This window comes from Motacilla alba, chromosome 12 (genome assembly GCF_015832195.1).
Source record: "Motacilla alba alba isolate MOTALB_02 chromosome 12, Motacilla_alba_V1.0_pri, whole genome shotgun sequence".
Taxonomy (NCBI): Eukaryota; Metazoa; Chordata; class Aves; order Passeriformes; family Motacillidae; genus Motacilla; species Motacilla alba.
Genome location: NC_052027.1, coordinates 4888788 through 4906764, shown reverse-complemented (window position 1 = coordinate 4906764; position 17977 = coordinate 4888788). Strand labels below are relative to the sequence as shown.

Sequence of the window (17977 nt, the reverse complement as noted above, 5' to 3'; positions counted from 1 at the left end):
AAAGGAAAATCTCTCACAGAACAGAAAATTCCATCTTTTATCAGAAGATCATAGAACTGAAAGCAAAAATTCTGAACTGAACACGTGAGCTTTTTGGGAAATGTTGGCAGTAAAGACCTGCCTATAATTATTCCATTATGAAGCTATGGTTACAAAGGATAGGCTCCAAATGAATATGTTTATGCCATTGTACAACCGTTTCATGAGGCAATTCAGAAAACCACTGAACAGACCATTTTTCCCTTGTTTCTACTGAAAAAAGACCACAACTTATTGTGACAGATTTACAGGCCCTGAGGTACGTGAGAAAAACTGGAAGGAGTCTGCACTGTGCAGTCATGGCCATCATCTCAAACATCTCATAACACATCCTACTGCATCTGCTTGTAGGAAGGACACTAAATATGAATGGTAAATGAAAAATACAATTCCACAGGCTCAGTGGGCACCTTGGAAGACCCTGATGTTTTGAAAGCCAAATTCTGAACAGTTCAGAATTTCTTACTTAGGTTAATATGCACCCTTAAGAGTCTGGAGTGAAAATGAATTGATGGCAGACAAGGTATGGAGAAGAGTTCTCCAATAAACTAAGATCCAAACAATTTGTTTTGGATTTGAGGTACCCAAATGACTACACAAATGCTGAACTGCAAGCCTGTGAAATGTGAGACTTCAAATAATTCCACTCTGCAATGTAACTAAATAAAAAGAGAATCTGACAGATACAACCTACATCGTTTGCAGGCAATAATGACCCAAACAGTCTGCCTTGCTACTTCTCAACCGGAAAGAACAGGAGAAAAGTAAAAATATCATCTTCACAAATTAACAAGTGTCATACTCACTGAACAATGGCTTGTCCTCTGGTCAGACCTTTAAGTTGCGTGTAATGCTCAATTACTCTGTCCTCACTGCAAACCAAGCACAAAACCCAATTTAGAGGCTCAGAGACTTTGTTCATGTGTGACAGCATCTGTCGAAGCTCAGCCACCTGCTCAGCATGCAGGGAAGGGTCCCCCTGCACCCCCTGCATGTTTCTTGCTCTAGTTTACATTCTGGTTCTTGCTGATTTCTCTCCCACCCTTCATTAGGCAGGGAGGAGCTGCCTGGCTGATCCCCACCATCGCATCCTGCCTTCCAGACCAATTAACGAACCATTTTGGATCAGCCTGTTCTGCTGCAGATGCTGCTGCAGAAGAATGGTGCTAATTGTGGAAATTCATCTTAATGCTCTAAAGGACCCAAACTCCAAAGGCTGGTTTTAATGCTCCATATGTAAGACAGAAGAAGTTCAACCAGAGCTGTTTTCATTCCCATGTATTTTCTCCTCCTGACATTTCATAGGTGAAAAAAACCATGCATTTGTCAGCAATGACCTTTCTGCATTTTTCCTGTTACATATTTCAACATTTTGCATCGGAGGAATGTGAAATAAAATATGCATTTCTGTGTCAGACACTTGAAAGCAAAGAAAAACCCAGCAGTATTCATTCAGAGACAAACAAATAATAAGCAAGCACGGTATACTTGAAAATCCATCACGTACACATCAAGCCTAAAAAACCAAAACAAATGAGGAGGTTGAATTTGCACAAAGGGCATAAATTCCAAGGAAACAATATCACTGATTCATCCTAAACGCCGTGTTCCTTTACAGCAAATTCAAGCCCCAGAATTGGAACTGTCTCTCTCTTTCCTGCCTTTCTAGATTATTTTCTTCCCCTGTCCTGTCGAGAGAAGCTGGGTGGGCAGCTGGCAGCCAGCAAAGGTCAGCCCACCACAAAGGCTCCACTGTGTGACAGATGAAGACTGAGGTGCTCTCTGCAAACCCAGGCCTGGCTGGAGCTCAGACTTCAGCTCCTCCTATTGCAGGGTCCCCACATACTCTGACCCAGCAGTTTCTGACACAGCAATTGGATTTGAGCAAACTTTCAAGGAGGAATTTGCATCAGATCTTGCATAATTTATAATCTTCTAAAAACTGGAAATGCTTGAACATGAGCAATTCGCTCCATGTCCTGGGCTGAAAACTTTTAGAGGCGTTTGCAACCTGCTTAAAAGTGATATTGTTGTTATCATTCATAGCAATGATTTACATTTTAAATTAAACAGCTCACCAGTAGGCAAGTGATGGATGCTCCTGCAGTGTCTTGGTAGGAAAGACGGGCAGTGTCTTCAAGTCTTTTCTAGTGTTCTCATCACTGAAAAAGCAAAAATGGCCCAGAGTCAGAGCTAGTGAATCAGAGATGGACTCATTAGTTTGGGCAGAAGGAAGGGCTGTATTTGCTGCTCACAAACGTGGAGTGCTGCCCCATGTCAGGCTGTCATAGCAACGTAACTCTAGATACCCTCTCACATGACAGTGATGGATATGGTGTCATGCTCATTATACACACACGTGATGCTCAGGCCACCACCGTATCAATATTTATTTTGCACACCCTCACTCTATTTGCTGAGTGCAGAATGAGCCCTGAAACAGCTGCAGGAAAGCCCAAAAGTAAGGCTTGTAGTGCTAAGTTTTGCTCTGTGTTTAACAACACATTTCATGAAGCAGTGTAGTATTTGTTAAATCACAGAAGTTCAACAGTGATCTGATTCAAAACAAAGGGTTTCAGTTCATATATTTTCAAATATTTCCAGTGAAAATAGTTCTCCTGGACTGCCCATTGTACAGAAAGCTCAAATATTCTGGACTCTAGGCCCAACCTGAAATGAAATACAGGGGGGCTGAAATATGTGAATGCAATTTGTCACGACAAAACCCCGGCAGAATATTTTCAAACCTATTTACAGGCATCAGTAAAGTGGTTCATATTTTCTCCTCACACGGTCCATTAGTTAATCAGCTGAAACCTGCACACCCCATTTGGGCAGGATGTCTGCGTGCCTTCGCAGCAGCACCAGCAAGCACCAACACGACTTTTCTATGCAAAGAATGCACCAGTCACGTCCATCAGCATCTGCCTCAACCGTGTCCAGGCTTTCCTTGAAGGTGTTTTTCTGCCCCCAACCTCTCTTCTCATCAGATTGAACTGTCAGAGTTTTCATCAGAGCTACGTCCCCTTCTGCCATGGGCACTGAGGATGGAGCTCTGCACATGGAGGACACAGCAACCCCCCACCACGACTCCATCTCCCAGATGCCACATGGAAAACGCAGGAGATGAAAGGTTTTTTTGTTCCTCGGGAGCACAGGCTAATCGCTCTGCAAGGCTCTTCCCCAGCCCTGACAATGAGCCTCAGCCCCGAGTAAGGGGGACCACCTCTGGGGACAAGGAAACAGTTCAATCAACAGCCTATTTATTCTTCAACGTCTTTGATGAAGCTGCCAAGAAAGGGTCAATTAGCACCGAGGAGTGCTGGTTGCTGCACTCTTCTGCCAGGAATATCCATTTTTCTTTGCAAGCTGGCCAGCACCCAAGTGCCACAAACAGGGACAGCTGGGTAGAAAATCAGGATCTCTCCTTCCAGCACTCAAACACAGCCAATGATCACAAAAGCTGAGTTTTGTTCACCCTTTGCAAGCCCATTTTGACGGGATCAAAAGGCTGCAGGACATCTCAGCTTGCTAAGAGAAGGCAGATTACCAGGGGTTTGTTGGGTCACACGGATGTGCAGACACAGAGCATGCTCTTCTGAGGCCTCAGAAATCAGAGCAAAGAATAATAAAAAAAACACACAAAACACCCCCCCCCAAAATAACAACAACAAAAAACAACCAAAAAAACCCCCAAACCAACCAAACAAATAAACAAAAAAAAACCAAACCAAAACAAAACACACACACAAAAAAATCCAAAAGAACAAATTAACAACCAACAACAACATCAAAAAAATACAACATGGCCTGAACTCCCTCTTAAAGCTGGATGGCTTGGCCCTCCAAGGTCCTGTCCAACTTCAATCATAGACTCACAGGAAAATTGATAATTAAATGACAATTTTCCTCCTATTTTTAAACCTGATTTATCACTGCAATGGCTGCTCCAGCAGGCAGAGTTGGCAGGGAACTACAGTGAAGTAGGAGAGGTTCTGGAAGGAAGTACTGACAAAATAGCTCATTTTTACCAAACAAAAGGGCTGTTTCTGTAAATGTAGATTCTCAGCCCCACCATATTCATAATCAGAGGTTTAATGGGTGGTCATTAAACCCTTATTTAGCAACCTGGTTTTAAGGGCTGAGGCAGTAAGGAGGCTGATGCTGGGAAGCCAGGGCTGAGCTATGGCAGAGCAGGGGACAGCTGACACCCAGCTGTCACCACTAAGCATGGGTGGAGAGGTCCCAAACTCTCCTTCCCCAGCCATTATAGGGCCAGGAGCCTCCCCATCGCTGAGAGTCTGCAGAAATGCCACAAATCCTGGCAGCTGCATCTCCCATGCTCTGAAATGCCACCTTCTGCAACATTTGCAGCCTCCAACAGCACTACTGACCTTCTTGTTTGGTTTTTGAGCCCTTCGCCTCTCTGTTTGGGTTTTGGGCCCCTTGCCTCTCCAGATCTGGCTAAGTTGCAACTTTATCCTCATCAATGCCAAAAGAAGGGTGCTAGTTAAGCTTGAGTGATGAGTAGCAGCTCATCAATATGAAAATGTCTACCACTGAATTTAAATTTTGAGGGCCAGCCAGCAAAGCTGCCTCCAAGCAGGGCCTGTGGGCTCTGAGCTGGGACATGCAGTGATCAAAGGGCTGTCACCACGTGTGTGCCATGACAGGGGGCACGTCCCTGCAGCACTGACCCAGAACCACAGCCCTGCTGCAGACTGTCAGCAGGCAGGGGCCACAGAGCTGTGACAGCTTACAGCAGAGCTGGGCCTTCTCTCTTCTTCTGCCAGCCTACAAACCCATCCAATTTCTCAAAATAACACTGATTTTATGAGGCAAAATTGGCTCCTGGGACTTGTCTTCCCCACAGGACCCAACCTCACACCCTGAGGTTCAGACACCATCCCATCCAGATGCACTGGGAGAAGTCCAACCAAATGGACTTATAAGGCCTGAAACTCTTTCAGAAGCAACATGAGGATTTTTTCCCCCTGCATAATTGTAAGATCAAGCATGAAACAATCCTAGAAAAATGTAAAAGACCTGGGAGAGACAGGGCACAGCTCCTTGCTTGCTTGATGCCTTCAGACAGTGCAGGCTGGCACGCAGCAGCCTGGATCTGCTGACTGCACACCCCAGGATTAGCTTTGGGATGATTCACGGCTTCAGGGATAATAAAAGCCTCCAAAAGTCCTCCCTCTCCTTCCACAGAGTCCATTATCACTTCATCTGCACCAAGCAAGTCTCCCCTTGACCTTCAGGATCACTTTCCCAAGCCCTCTGAGACCCAGCTGCTCCCCAGAGGTGACAACTCCCGATAGCCGGAGCTGCGGTTTGAGTTATGACCTGTTCCTGTTTGGTTTCACAAGGACCACGAGATGATAGAGCAATCCCAGGGCAGACAGCCCCGGCTCCAGATGTCCCACCATCCCCATTATCTGCCAGCCAAACACCCAGTGCTGTATCTGGCACGTCCATGGTGGGTTCCCACCAGGAGGAGGACGCGGCTGTCGGGATGGGGAGGCCCAGCTTGCGTTTAATCTGACCCCTGCTATGGAGGGGGTTTCTGGACTGGTGGTTTTTGGCATAATTTCAATACATAAACTGCCCAGAGTCAATGGGACTGAGCATTTTTTTGGCAAAAGGTTTGTTTATTCCCCAGGAGGAGAATATAGGAAACTCTCAACTCAAGTATTTTTCCACTATGGAGAAGAATTAAACAAAAGCAGCAGACAGACCCTTTCCTTCCTATTCCACCCTCTAAACAGGAGTTTCTCTCTGGCAGATACAAAGCAGAACTCAAATCAATCTGGGCAATGCAAATGGAAATAATGAAAATCTGCATCAGAGCTTCCTCACGCCAAACCTCAACTTGCACTCCTGGTACTGCCCATAATTAATTCTCTGTCCCAACATGATCAAACGTTGGGCAAGATGCTGTCCCCAGCACGCCCTGCTCGTCAGTGCTAGCTCTATGGAGAGGGAGCTTGACTCTAAAATAACCAGTAACATTATTTAATCATGTACCATACTATCAGTAGGATTTCCCACTTGAAACTCCAGCAGCAAAACAGGACCAATCTCCTGAGCTTCCTACACCCTGCTGATGTTACAGTGAAATTTTTGGCATCTTGCTAAAATCCCCACTAGAAAACCATGAAGGAACCAAGCCAGACCACTGTGGCATGCTCCGCCTAGAGCACATTACTGAAAATTAAAAAAGAGTTACATATTTATGCTCCCAGAAAGTGCATCTTGACAGCTTGTAATGGAACGATACAACACTCCCTGCCAGGCAAAGATTTACAGAACTGTGCTAATTAGGACCATTTGTCAATAGGTTTCCCTGCACCCGCTGTCAAAAACCAGCTTATGCCCCTTGCTAAAGCAGGAAAGAGCTTAGATGGAGTAAGATGTGGTTAATGAGAGTAACAAAACATGAAGGGCAAGCAACACACCCAGCAGCAAAAGCCATATATTGGACTACAGCATAGAAGCTTATCAGCCCACAGATTCTTTGTACATATTAACAACTCGATGAGGACAGGACTTCAGACAACTCTTAACTGACTAAAGCAGGGGCAGGTGTGTCTGCCTCTGCTGAATTGTGTTTATAACACGTTATAAGGTACAAATTTATCACTAGGGAAAGTGCATTGTATAGCAACTTTATTCTTGGAGCTCCTTGACCTCACACAAATACTTTCTCATGTTGCTACAGGATCATTGGAATAAGTCACTCCCAAGTTCTCCTAAATGTCATTATCTTAAGTTCAGTTAATTCTTGAAATGAATTTTAGGCATAGCCCAGGTAGAATTTAGAGTGGCCTTGCCTTTAGAAAATGTCAGTTAGCCTCTCAAAATTAACCTGAAATTTGTTTCACGGACACCTAAATACCAGCAAATTTGAGAATTACATGTGAGATTCAGGGAAATGTGCAGCTGCACAGCAAAGGTATGTAGGGTAACATCATAAAGATGATTCAAAGCATTTCCATTAGGATTTGTCACCTCACTCTCTTCAAGATTTTTAGAGCTAGCAAAATAAATACTCCAAAACAGCACTAAATTAGAGCAGTTGCTTGAAAGCTTGGCAATCAAGGGTTCCAGAGGGTCAGATTATTCAGATGATGTCAGTAACAGCCCTGTTTCTAGAGAATGACCACCAAATTCCTTTGTACCAAATTGTACAAGAACATCCTGTGCTGCTGCCCACACCCCAGCCTGGTCCTAAAGTGACTTTCTCAAGTGACCAGACTCAGAGAAATAACACCAAGGTCTCCAAGGTGCTCCCATTCCTTACACTCAGAGATGAGAACCAGCAACATGGACCTGCTTCAGCAACAGGTGCCTGCTCTGTAGGCTTTGGGTTTGTTGTAAAATAAAGAGCAAGGCAACCTCAGGCCCCCGTGGAGGCTGCTCTGCCCTCTGAGGGACCACGAGAAACAGGTGTGAGGAGCAAGCAGTGAGGCAGTGGAGGGGAAAAAATCAGCAGGGTTAAAAGTGCAGGAGAAAAAAGGGGGGGAAGGAAGAGAGAGCAGGGGAGGTACGGGGAGCATGGATGGATTTAGCAGCTTTTGAGTACGCCAGAGCAGCAGGATCTTGGCAGCAGGATTTTGAAACGCGCTCTCCAACAAATCCTCTTTTGTGACAAATGCCAGACGTTTCCCATCATTTCCCAACCTTTCAGTTTATGGTCTGCTGGCACACTCAAGAAAGTTATTTTTCTATTGAGGGGAGCCCAGGATGTGGAAAGGCCACAAACAAGGGGCTCCCGTTGGTACAGGACTGCCAGAGCCCGACCTTCCCCGCAGCCAGCAGGAGCTTTGCTGGGGGCAGGGCTGCAGAGGCTGCCACTTGAACAGCAGATAGCAGCCGCCTGCTCAGAGAGGTATTTGAAGGGGCATTTAAGAGCCTTCCAACCCCATCTGTGAGAAGGAGCCTGATAAGCAGTGCAGATGGCTTTTGCAACCCCAGCTTGTTGGACATTTAGGCTGTGGCTAGGCTGCAGGTTCCCACTTTGTGCCGCTGCAACTGCTTTAGTTTCACAGCTCAAGGAGGAGCTGCACCAAACACAAAGTGTGGCTGGGACTGGATGACCATTCCCCACACTTGGACCAGAGCCTTGGACTCCCAGGCCTGACCTTGAGCTCCAGCCCTGCTCCCTGAGCCCAATTTCTCTGCTTCCCAAGCACTGCCCAACTCTTGGGCAGAGCAGCAGCACCTGCTGATCTGCTGGGGTTTGGTGACCCCACACATTGGCTTTTGGAAGATGGGCCAGGGGCATCAAAGAAAATGCAACTTTTCTTCCATCAGTTGCAGGCACACACCTCTCCATTTGAGGACATGGTGAGCAGACAAACATGAACATGAGCTGCTCCCAGAGCCACCTTGGCAGGTGAGATAATGCTACAACTTCCACTCTGTAGACAAGGAACAGGGTGCCAAGCAAGCAGCTCTTCATGGCAAGAGAAAATCTGTGACCTGGAGCTGCCCTAAATCCTCAGGTCTTTTTTGCAGCCCTTGATGTGAAACATGAATATCCTGAACACAAACCCATTTGGTCCTTGGACCTACCACCTACAACGGGTGGTGGATCTCATCCCACAGACCTGCTGTGACATATCCACGTTTAAAGAGCTGCTTTTGCTCATACCCACAGCACGTGTTAGCAGTGCTCCCCTAACAGACCAGACAAGAGCAGACTGGCTCAGCTTTACCTGGGGATTTACTGCCGAGCAGAAGATGGATATTCACAGTTGATACAACGCTTGAAGGATCCCAAGCCCTTCCTCACAACAGCAGACTGTTATTTCTAACATTCACACTTTCTTCCTGTTCACACAAAGGTCAGCTTAGCCATATTAGTTGTGGGTTTTTAGCATGTCTGAGTACAGTAGCAAAGTTTAAAGCTTGTTATCACAGCCCGGCTGATACATGGAGATACATGCAACCACAAGAAAAATAAAGTGTCCAAATAATGATAAAGACCTGACAAATCTGCAAAAGCAAAAAAAAGCTGACGTTGAAAAGCTGTCGCTCCATTTCCTCAAAGCACAAAACACACCTCATGTGACAGATCTCAGCCACCATGGGAAGGAAAAGCAAAAGATTTACTTCTGCTTTTCTAGAGTGAGGATGTTGTTAGGACTCAGACCAGAGCCCAAACTCCTGCTCACAGCTGAGGGTGCAAGACTGAAAAAAAATCCCTGTAGACCTGACAAAGTTTTTCAGATATTAGACAAAATGGAAGTGAAATGTGATTTTTCACCTTGAAATGTGATTTTTACAATAGAAAAGGCCACGTGTTTTAATACTGAAGCTGTACTTAAGGGAATTTCTAGGACAAGGGAAAAGCATCTTTCACCTATGGCTGTGGATGTCATGATGCTACCCCATGTGACAGCTTCTCCCCTGCATGGGGGACAAGTTGGGGGATCTGAATTTCCTTGCACCTTGCTTGCCTTGTCTCTCATCTGTTTTGCATGCAGAGCACACACAAAAGACCACTCTAGGTGGCTGGGTTGTACCCACTCTAGCTCTGCTGAGTTAGAAATAATTAAAAAAAAAAAAAAGAAAAACCAAAGAAAAGAAAGTACTGTGGAGGGACTACTAAAGAGGACAAAACACAGTAACCCCTTTCCCTATGGAAACTGTACAAACATCACACTTATGAAATCTAAAAATTACTGCTCCTTACCAAACTGCCATAATTATGTGTGAATATTAAGAGTTACATTGCTATATGCAAGTAGTAAATCCCATGAGATCAGGTTATTAAATTACTGCAAACATCCTTTTTTTCCCCTCTTCATCTAATCCTTTTTGCTCATTTCCACCCACAGTGCTTCCACCTAATTAATCTGCTCCATAATAAGCATTCTATACAAATTCCCTGAGAGTCCTCACAGAACTGCTTTAAAATAGGAAATTGTAAAAACCATTACAATGACATCATTGCAGACTGCATATGCTTTAGTCTGCCATGAACTGGATGAATCTACAAGTAGCACCAGTGGAAAAAAAAAACCCTGTTGCTATGAAAAGTCCATACAAGAAATGGCATCTTAAGTACTTTTTCTTTGTATTTGCACCTGGTTTACATGAAAAATAAAACACCAGAAAAAAACCCAATGTTTTCATCTCATAATTGCTGCCTCAGTGCTCAGGGAGATGGAGCCTAGCAGTTCCCTGCCTGCTGCCTCCCCTCAGCTCCTGTTCTTCATGGCAGACCTGCATGGACTCACCAAGGAAAGCAAAATTTTCACCCTGCTAGAGAAAAATTACTGCAGTCTTCAAGCAGCTTTCTTTGAAGAGGGTATAAAATTCAATTAAGCTCTTGGGAAAGTGGGTATCTGCTACCTGTCAGAAAGGTGATCATCATCACTGTATGAAATAGATATGAAACATGACTTTCCCTAAACTTGCTTATTTACTACCTTGGTTCATCAGATGCTCCCAAATAAAGCAAAATAAATAATCAACCCCCTCAACTAACAGGCTCTGAGTCAGCAGATCTCTGCTCATCTTGTCCTAAATCAGCTGTTTATTGAAGAAGAGGGAGCTGAGCAAAGCACACAGCTGGGTTTGACCGAGAGAGAGTTAAGGGTTCAGAGCCAGTGCCTCGCCAGGTATTTAAAGAAAAAGTGCTGGGAGTCACAGCTGAAAGGCAAAGCACACAATGAGTCACTTGGCAAACAAGGGCCAGGAGCACAAGGGGCACAAGCAGCGCCAGGGCTGAGCACTGATTTACAGCCAGGCAGACACAGCCCACGGGGAGCTGGGGGCAGCCTGCAAAAAGGCTCAGGATAGCACTGCACGGGCCTTTAAAAAGTGCATTTGCATGGAAAAGAACATCAGAGACTAAACTACAGTGCTGCTACAGGCACCAGATGGATGTTCTGAGAGAGAATCCTCTGGTGACCCACCAGCTCTTTTGTATCACCCACTGGCACAGGTGTGAGGAAATACTTGGGGCTGAGACAGGATCCAGACTGGGCTCCAGCCAGGTGACATGTCCCCTTGTAACTCATCCCCAAACTTGTCCTCCTGCACCAACCCCAGTCCTGGGCGTGGCCACACCTGGAATTTTGGTCACATGAACCTGGCAAAATTCCCAGAAACAGGCTGGACAAGCCACCTCCAACAGACCTCAGGTGTGTCCTGTTCCTGAGGGTACCTTAATCTTGGGGTTAGCGGTAGAGTGAGCAGGTGCTTTGCTATCAGACAATTATTAACTTCTTTCCAACAGCTAGTTTCTAGCACTGCCCACATTATCTTGCCCACATTCTTTTCTACCAAGAGATCTTCCAGTTTGCCTGGCAAAATATTCAGCTTCCCAACGAAACACTACCCAAAAATCTCACTCTGAGCACTGTTAAGAGCAAATTGTTAATACCACTTTCTGCACCTAGATCAAGAACTTTGCTTTTTTCCAAGTAGGATTTTAAAATTCAGGAGTTTCTGAACCAATTACTCCATAGCCTCAGTTGCAGGGCCATCTCTCACCCAAACCTTTCTCTTTTACAAGCTGCCTTTATCACCCCCATAACGATAAACCCCGGTGCCTCGCACATGTCAGCTATCAGGAATTCATTATTTTGTCTGTGTTATGTTATACCAGTCGGGAGTTATCTTTGCAGCCCACAGGCCAGAATCAAAAACGAATGTGTCAGCTATTTAAAGAAAATAGAAGCCCTCCTCCAGCAATTTAATTAACTTCCAGGGAGCACGGCTGGGTTTCAGTCCTGGAAATGGTACTGGGGAAAATACGGTCCAAGATTACCAGTCAAAAAATAAACTTCTTTTTTTTTCCCCAAGTTGCTTTCCTTATATAGTCCCTGTAGCTAATCTGATTTTGATAAACATTCTTCCAGTGCTAGGACAGCATTTATGACTTCTCAGTTATAAACTGCCTCTCTCATCAAGCTACAAAGGAAAATAAAAGTATATAATATTTTACAAGATTTTTGAGGGCAGATGCTTAATTTGTAAACTAACTACAGCGAACTCATTTCTTTCCCAAGGAGGCCAGGCTTTACATGTTGCATATCTACAAGATGAATAATTAACAGACTGCCAAAACATTGTCTCTTTAAAATTCAAATAGAATTCCTAAAATAAACAGAATATGTACATTTTTCCCCCAAAACTGAGCCATGCCAAAAGCTGCAATTTGAATCACATTATCTTTCTAAAACCTTTGCAGAGTTTAAAAACCAAGATTTCATAAAACCAGGCTTGCAGATTTTTCTGTTTCATTTGCAAATAAGAGAGCGGAGAAACGCAATTAACTCACGCAGAGTTTCAAAACTCCAATCAATGAGTAATGCTTGCTTGGGGTTCCTATTGCAGGAGCTGGGTAAAAAGTGCTGGGAACTCAGCTGAAACACAGGAGCAGTCAACTGGAAGCCATGCATGAGTCGTGAAATGCAAACATGAGCCAGCGTTACATCCTTCCTCTTGAGCAAAGCGTGCCCAGCGCTGCACAGGAAGGCAGAGGAGCAGGAACCTGCAGCATCCCAGCCCTGCTGGGGACAGCGGAGCTGCAGGACTGTCCTGCTCTGCTCAGGGCAGCCCTGACACCATCCCAGCTAGGGGGGAGAGGGACAGCTCACTGAGCATCCCTGTGACATCCTCTTCACCACACACAGCAGGGAATTATCTTGGCTGGGATCACCAGTTGGGTAAACAGGAAAAGGAAATGGGTTCATGGTGGCCTGCTGCCACCTCTGCTCCCCATTCCTCCTGTGTCCCAAAGCCAGTTGTGGCTGCCTTTGAGAATCTAGAGTTGTCCAAACCAGGACATGCTGCAGGTGCAATTTGGAAGCACGCGCTTTAGTTCTATAAAGACGTCTTCAAAACCAGGGTCCTCTCAAAGTGGGATTTGGGTGGTTCATCTTACATAAAGTCTCTTCCCGAATTATAAACATGTCTTCAAAACCAGGGTTCTCTCAAAATGGGATTTGGGTGGTTCATCTCACATAAAATTTCTCCCCAAATAATAAGGCACAAACTAAATTATCTTTAAGGTCCCTTCCAACCCAAACCATTCCATGATTCCGCGAAACCCCTGTCCTGTAAGAGCCCAGCTCAGGACCTTGGGGTCCTACTGCAAGGCACCTGCAAGGACCAAACCCCAAAGTCCTAGCTATTCCCATGCTGCCAGTGCTACCAGACTGTGAAGCCCCTCCAGAGTGACCTTGGTGGCGTAGAAATCAAAAGTTTTTTACTTTCCCCAAGCACCCACATGTCAGGTTCGCTCACTGAAAAGAAACAGATTTCCAAGGAATGTGCTCACCCACTCTCAGCATGGGGCAGGGGAGGGTTTTTCTCAGCAGGCTGCTGCTCCCTGCCATCAGGGTGTTATCTGGGAATTTGAGCAGTGGATTGGGAAAGAGGTTCCTGTAGAACCACAGGAGTCTGCCGTGTTCGGGCCCTGGTACGGAGCTGACATCAGTGGGAACGCCATGTGGTGACCCCACCACAGGATGTATCCCCGTGGAAAAGCTGCCTATGGGATGTGTGTGAAAAATCAGACAGGAAGAGATCCCCAGCATTGCCTGGACTGGCCCAATCCTCACTTCCACAGAGCTAATCTCCAGGACTTCAGGCAATTCCTGTATTTACCCTCGTTCATTCAGCACTAATCCAGCATCAAAAAAATCAACCTGCGCGTTCTCACGGAAGCTGAGGTGGTGCAAGAGCCACATTCCAGAAGGTGATTCAAAGCAGAATGTCCAAATGACAGCGAGCAGAGGACACTCTAAACTCAAGGCACTGCAAAGGGAGGCAAATCCCACTGCACAGGGACACAGTCTGTGCAGCACAGCAAGCCTTGCAGTCCTTCGGTATCCTCGTTAAGATATGCCGGTAATTAAGCCAGTGCTTTATCAGCACTGGCCCAAAGGACCACTTGTGATATGTGACATGGAATTCCTTCACTCCTGGTGTGCTCACTGGGCCTGGGACAGCTGGCTGTGTTGATCTGCCATGGGGGCATAACATATGTTCAGTTTAACAGAGGAAACAATTGCTGCAGCTATTTCCATGCAGCTCTTAGGGGAAGAGCTGCATTTGGAAATCACTCTTGTAGCAGAGTGCTCTTCCCTACAATTTTCTCTAAATACTTCTGAAGGTAACCACGGGCAATCCACTCCTTGCAACGTGTCCAGGGGAGCGTGGAAAACAGCCACAGACACAGTTCCTGGGCTGGTGAAGCCATACTTACAAACCTATTTATGGCAAATGATAAGGAGGCTGTGTTAAGTTTAAACCACATAAGGGAGCTTTTCACCACTAAGGTGGTTTTTAACATCAACCCCTGTTCTTGAGAATCAAAAAAACTGTGCCACCAGTTGCTACAGCTTAACAAGTTACTTATTGTGGAGTCAGCAGTGATTTTCTGGTTATCTGTGCCTAACTGAGCTAAGCTTAGGGCGTACCTGCAGAGATCAGGCAAGATAAGGGGTCTTTCTAGAGAAAAATGCAGCATACTGCAGGTATAAGCAGTATACTGGGGGTCACAGAGCAGGTCTACAGCACGAACAGGAACAGAAATGGTCTGCACAGCCAGCCCACCCAGCTGATCAAAGACACCTTTTTCTCCCTGCAGGTATGACAGCATGCCAACAAACAGGAGGAGGAGGTTTGATGGACTTCACAGAGCGTGTCCTTCGGCAGAGAACAGACAGATCTTTGAAAGGAAGGGGTCTAGGGATTGGCACTGGCATCTACTTGACAACTGCCCCCTCAAGGGAAAGCAGAGGCACTCTGGCAGTCAGACGTGACTTGCTCCCCGCATTTGGGCAGACAGGTCTGTACTGAGCACTCTCCAAAGCTGCTGTAGCTAAAGTGTAAAACACACCTCTCCCCCCATATGGAAAAACTCAGCAAGCAGTAAAATATTAACGTGACCAAAGCCAATCTTCTGAATCTCTATTTGCTTAGTGAACTGTTTCTAATGGAAGGTCTTTCCCCGTGGCTCCAGCAGGTCCAGGTGACCCCACCTGCTCCTCTCAGCCCCTTATCACAATCAGAGCTGGGTAAGCAGCACCTCCAAGGGGAAGCCAGACCTGATGATGCAGCTTTAAACAGCTCAAGCTGAGCAAGGGGGTCACACATCAGCCAGAACACAAGTGTTGGGTCAAGTGTGGGGAGGGAGAGGCCCCGGGGCAGCTGCAGGAGAACATGGCTCATTGATTCTGGGGGCAGCTGGTGCCTGTGTCCCTGCACGTGCTGCCACTGCACGGGCAGGGCTGTGGGCAAGGTCACGCACATGGACCCAAACACAGGTCAGCAGAAGCACAGGCAATGGCTTGCTTGGCAAAAGTTTGGCAAAGCACAGGTCTTCCCAGCAGGGAAGCGTGGGAGCTTTCCCCTTCTCCCACTGCGGCACCCACACTTGGGAGGGGAGCGAAGCGTGGTGGCCTGAAACACTGTTTTGACTCAGAGCTTGCTCACAAAAGGCATTACTCACCCTGCAGACTCAGATTTTATCCAGCCCAGCAGCACATTTCACTTTCTTCGGGCACGGCTCGCAGCTGGACTTTACCCCCATTTGTGATTGTTTGCAATACAATGCCAACACAGAAAAACACATCCATCAAGCACACCAGTATTAGAAAGGAAAATGTTATTACCTGGAATAGTCCCCTTTAGCTTCCTACAATTGAAAAACAGTGACAGAATTAAAACATGATCTCTTCAAAACCCTCGATTTTCCCAGCATTGTTCACTTCCCCACTCCCACAGCTCTGCAGGCAGATCCTGACCCCCACCACAATCCCTGCAAAACACGGAGCCTGCCTGCATGTGCTCGAGAGCTGCACTTGGCCCCTCATGCTCCCAGCTGCAGACAATCCACCCACAGCACAAATAAAACCGCTTCCAAAACGGGGATGAGTTTCACGTTGCAAATCAAATGTCGCTTTTACTGCTCAAGAAGTGAAATACAATTCTCCCTCCTCTCCCATCCAGGCAAAGGCTGGCTGTACAGTCAGGTCAGCAGTTGGGAGGAATTGTGCTCACTCGAGATGAAAACAACTAATCAGGCAGATCAAGCTGCTGCTGCAGCTTTGCTGTGGCACTTTGGCAGTGACAGTGCAATGGGGGAAAATCCCCCATTTTTAAAGGCAGAATTTTATTTCATAGAAAGCAGTAAATAACTAGAGTTTAAGTCTCACTAGAACAAAACTAGATTAATGAGAGGGAAAACTGACACCGTGTATTTTAACATAACAGAGGTATCAAAACCATATGCTCCGAAAAGAAGATTCACAGGCATAATATAGCTGATTTAGCTACAATATTTACACTTTTCTTCCCAGATCTCTCGAATGTATTTAAATTAGGCTAAGTGATAAATTGAATGGAAACCCGCCCAGATAAATGACTTCCCTTGATTAGCTTTTACTCTTTCAATTTAAAACCCCTCAAACAAATATTTCTCTTACTCGCCTATGAGAAAAAAGAACTCCTATGCGTTCCAGCTTCCCCGGGGCTCCCCAGCCGCGGGGACCGTGAACAACCCCGCGGGGGCTCGGGGGGAAACGCGGGGAAGGGGAATTAGCCGAGCCAAACCCCGCCGGGGAGAGACACTCACCTGCAGCACCAGGGCAGCCAACTTGAAGACGGTCTCGCTGTCCACCTCGATGTGCCCCTGTGGCGGAGAGAGCAGAGTGAGAGCGGGGCCGGCCGCGGGCAAGGAGGGGAGGGGGCACCGGGAGGAGAGGCGGTGCCGGAGCGGCGCTCCCCGCCCCGTGTCCCCCCTGTCACCGTCACACAGCCACACAGCCCGTCCTCCCCAGGCGGAGCCCTGCCCTCCTCCTGCCCTCCGTACACACGCGGCTGTGGCTGCGCTCCGCGGGATGCTGCTCCGCGTTCCGCTGCCCGAGCCCGCACTGGAATGCGCTCCCCGTCCTCAGGGCACGGGTCACAGCTCACAGAATCACAGACTGGCTGGGTTTGGGACCTCAACAACCGTCCCGAGCCCCCTGCCCTGGGCAGGGACACCTTCCACCAGAGCAGGTTACTCCATGCCCTGGCATTCGGCGCTTGCAGGGATGGGCACGGCAGATACCCGGGTGGATGGCGCTCAGGAGCACACACCAGCTCGACAGGTAGCAGTATTAGCCAAGATCTAAACCCCTGACACCGTCTACAAGAAGAGGTGTTTATTTCCCAGCTCATTTCTGTTCTCTCCAGAGCACAGAAGCTGAGTTTGGGTGCATCTATCCCCGTCCCAGCCAAGAGAAAACCAAGGAACTACATCCATCTCTAGGTACAGAGTTTTACTGCTTACAGTTTTAGGGCTATTCCTTGTTTGTTGTGATTGTGGTACACTGCCCCCTGATGCTAAACCAGCCATAGGGATTAATCACAAGGACAGCATCACTGAGTCCTTTGTCCTGCTCAGTCTGCATCCTACAGCTTTTGTTTCTTCCAGCTCCACTGGAGCTCTAGAGCAACGTTCAGAAAAACTGCATGGACCCCATGCTGGAAATCTCCTGTGCCTTGAGCCCACCCCAAAACCAGCCTTGTCCTAACAGCACTATGTACTCAGAAACTCCACAGGTGCCAAAGCATCAAAGCTCCATGAGGATCCTTTTTTTTTTTTTTTTTTTTCCTCCTGCTTACAAGCTTAAGTACAAACTTTCCAGGTTAGTTTCTTACCAGAAAAACCCCATGCCTTGCTTCTACTCTGGGACCAGCAGTGGCACTGGAGGAGTAAAGGAGATGCACTGACAGCTGCACTCTTTTACTCCTCCTGCATCCTGCAAACAGTGGGCAGAGCACAAAACTGAGCCTATGGAGCAGCCCAGGAACACAGATTTTTCTTATTGGCCTTCTGCAAATGCAGATAGTGGACATGATGCCTGCCTCATGTCACTGAGATCCCAACACATCCTCAGCCCCCAGGATCTGTTGGCTGAAT

At 46.8% G+C, this 17977-nt stretch overlaps 1 protein-coding gene across 6 annotated transcripts in view; it reads right to left on the bottom strand.

Moving 5' to 3' along the window:
• Nucleotides 1-17977, bottom strand: part of FRMD4B (FERM domain containing 4B) — a 125030-nt gene that overhangs the window by 25089 nt on the left and 81964 nt on the right. For all 6 annotated transcript variants that reach the window (XM_038149016.1, XM_038149013.1, XM_038149014.1 and 3 more), the window contains exons 6-9: nucleotides 16646-16702; nucleotides 15684-15706; nucleotides 2118-2201; nucleotides 846-911 (exon numbers count right to left, since the gene is read on the bottom strand). In XM_038149016.1, the coding sequence (XP_038004944.1) occupies nucleotides 846-911; nucleotides 2118-2201; nucleotides 15684-15706; nucleotides 16646-16702 (230 nt within the window). The remainder of the gene's footprint in view (nucleotides 1-845; nucleotides 912-2117; nucleotides 2202-15683; nucleotides 15707-16645; nucleotides 16703-17977) is intronic.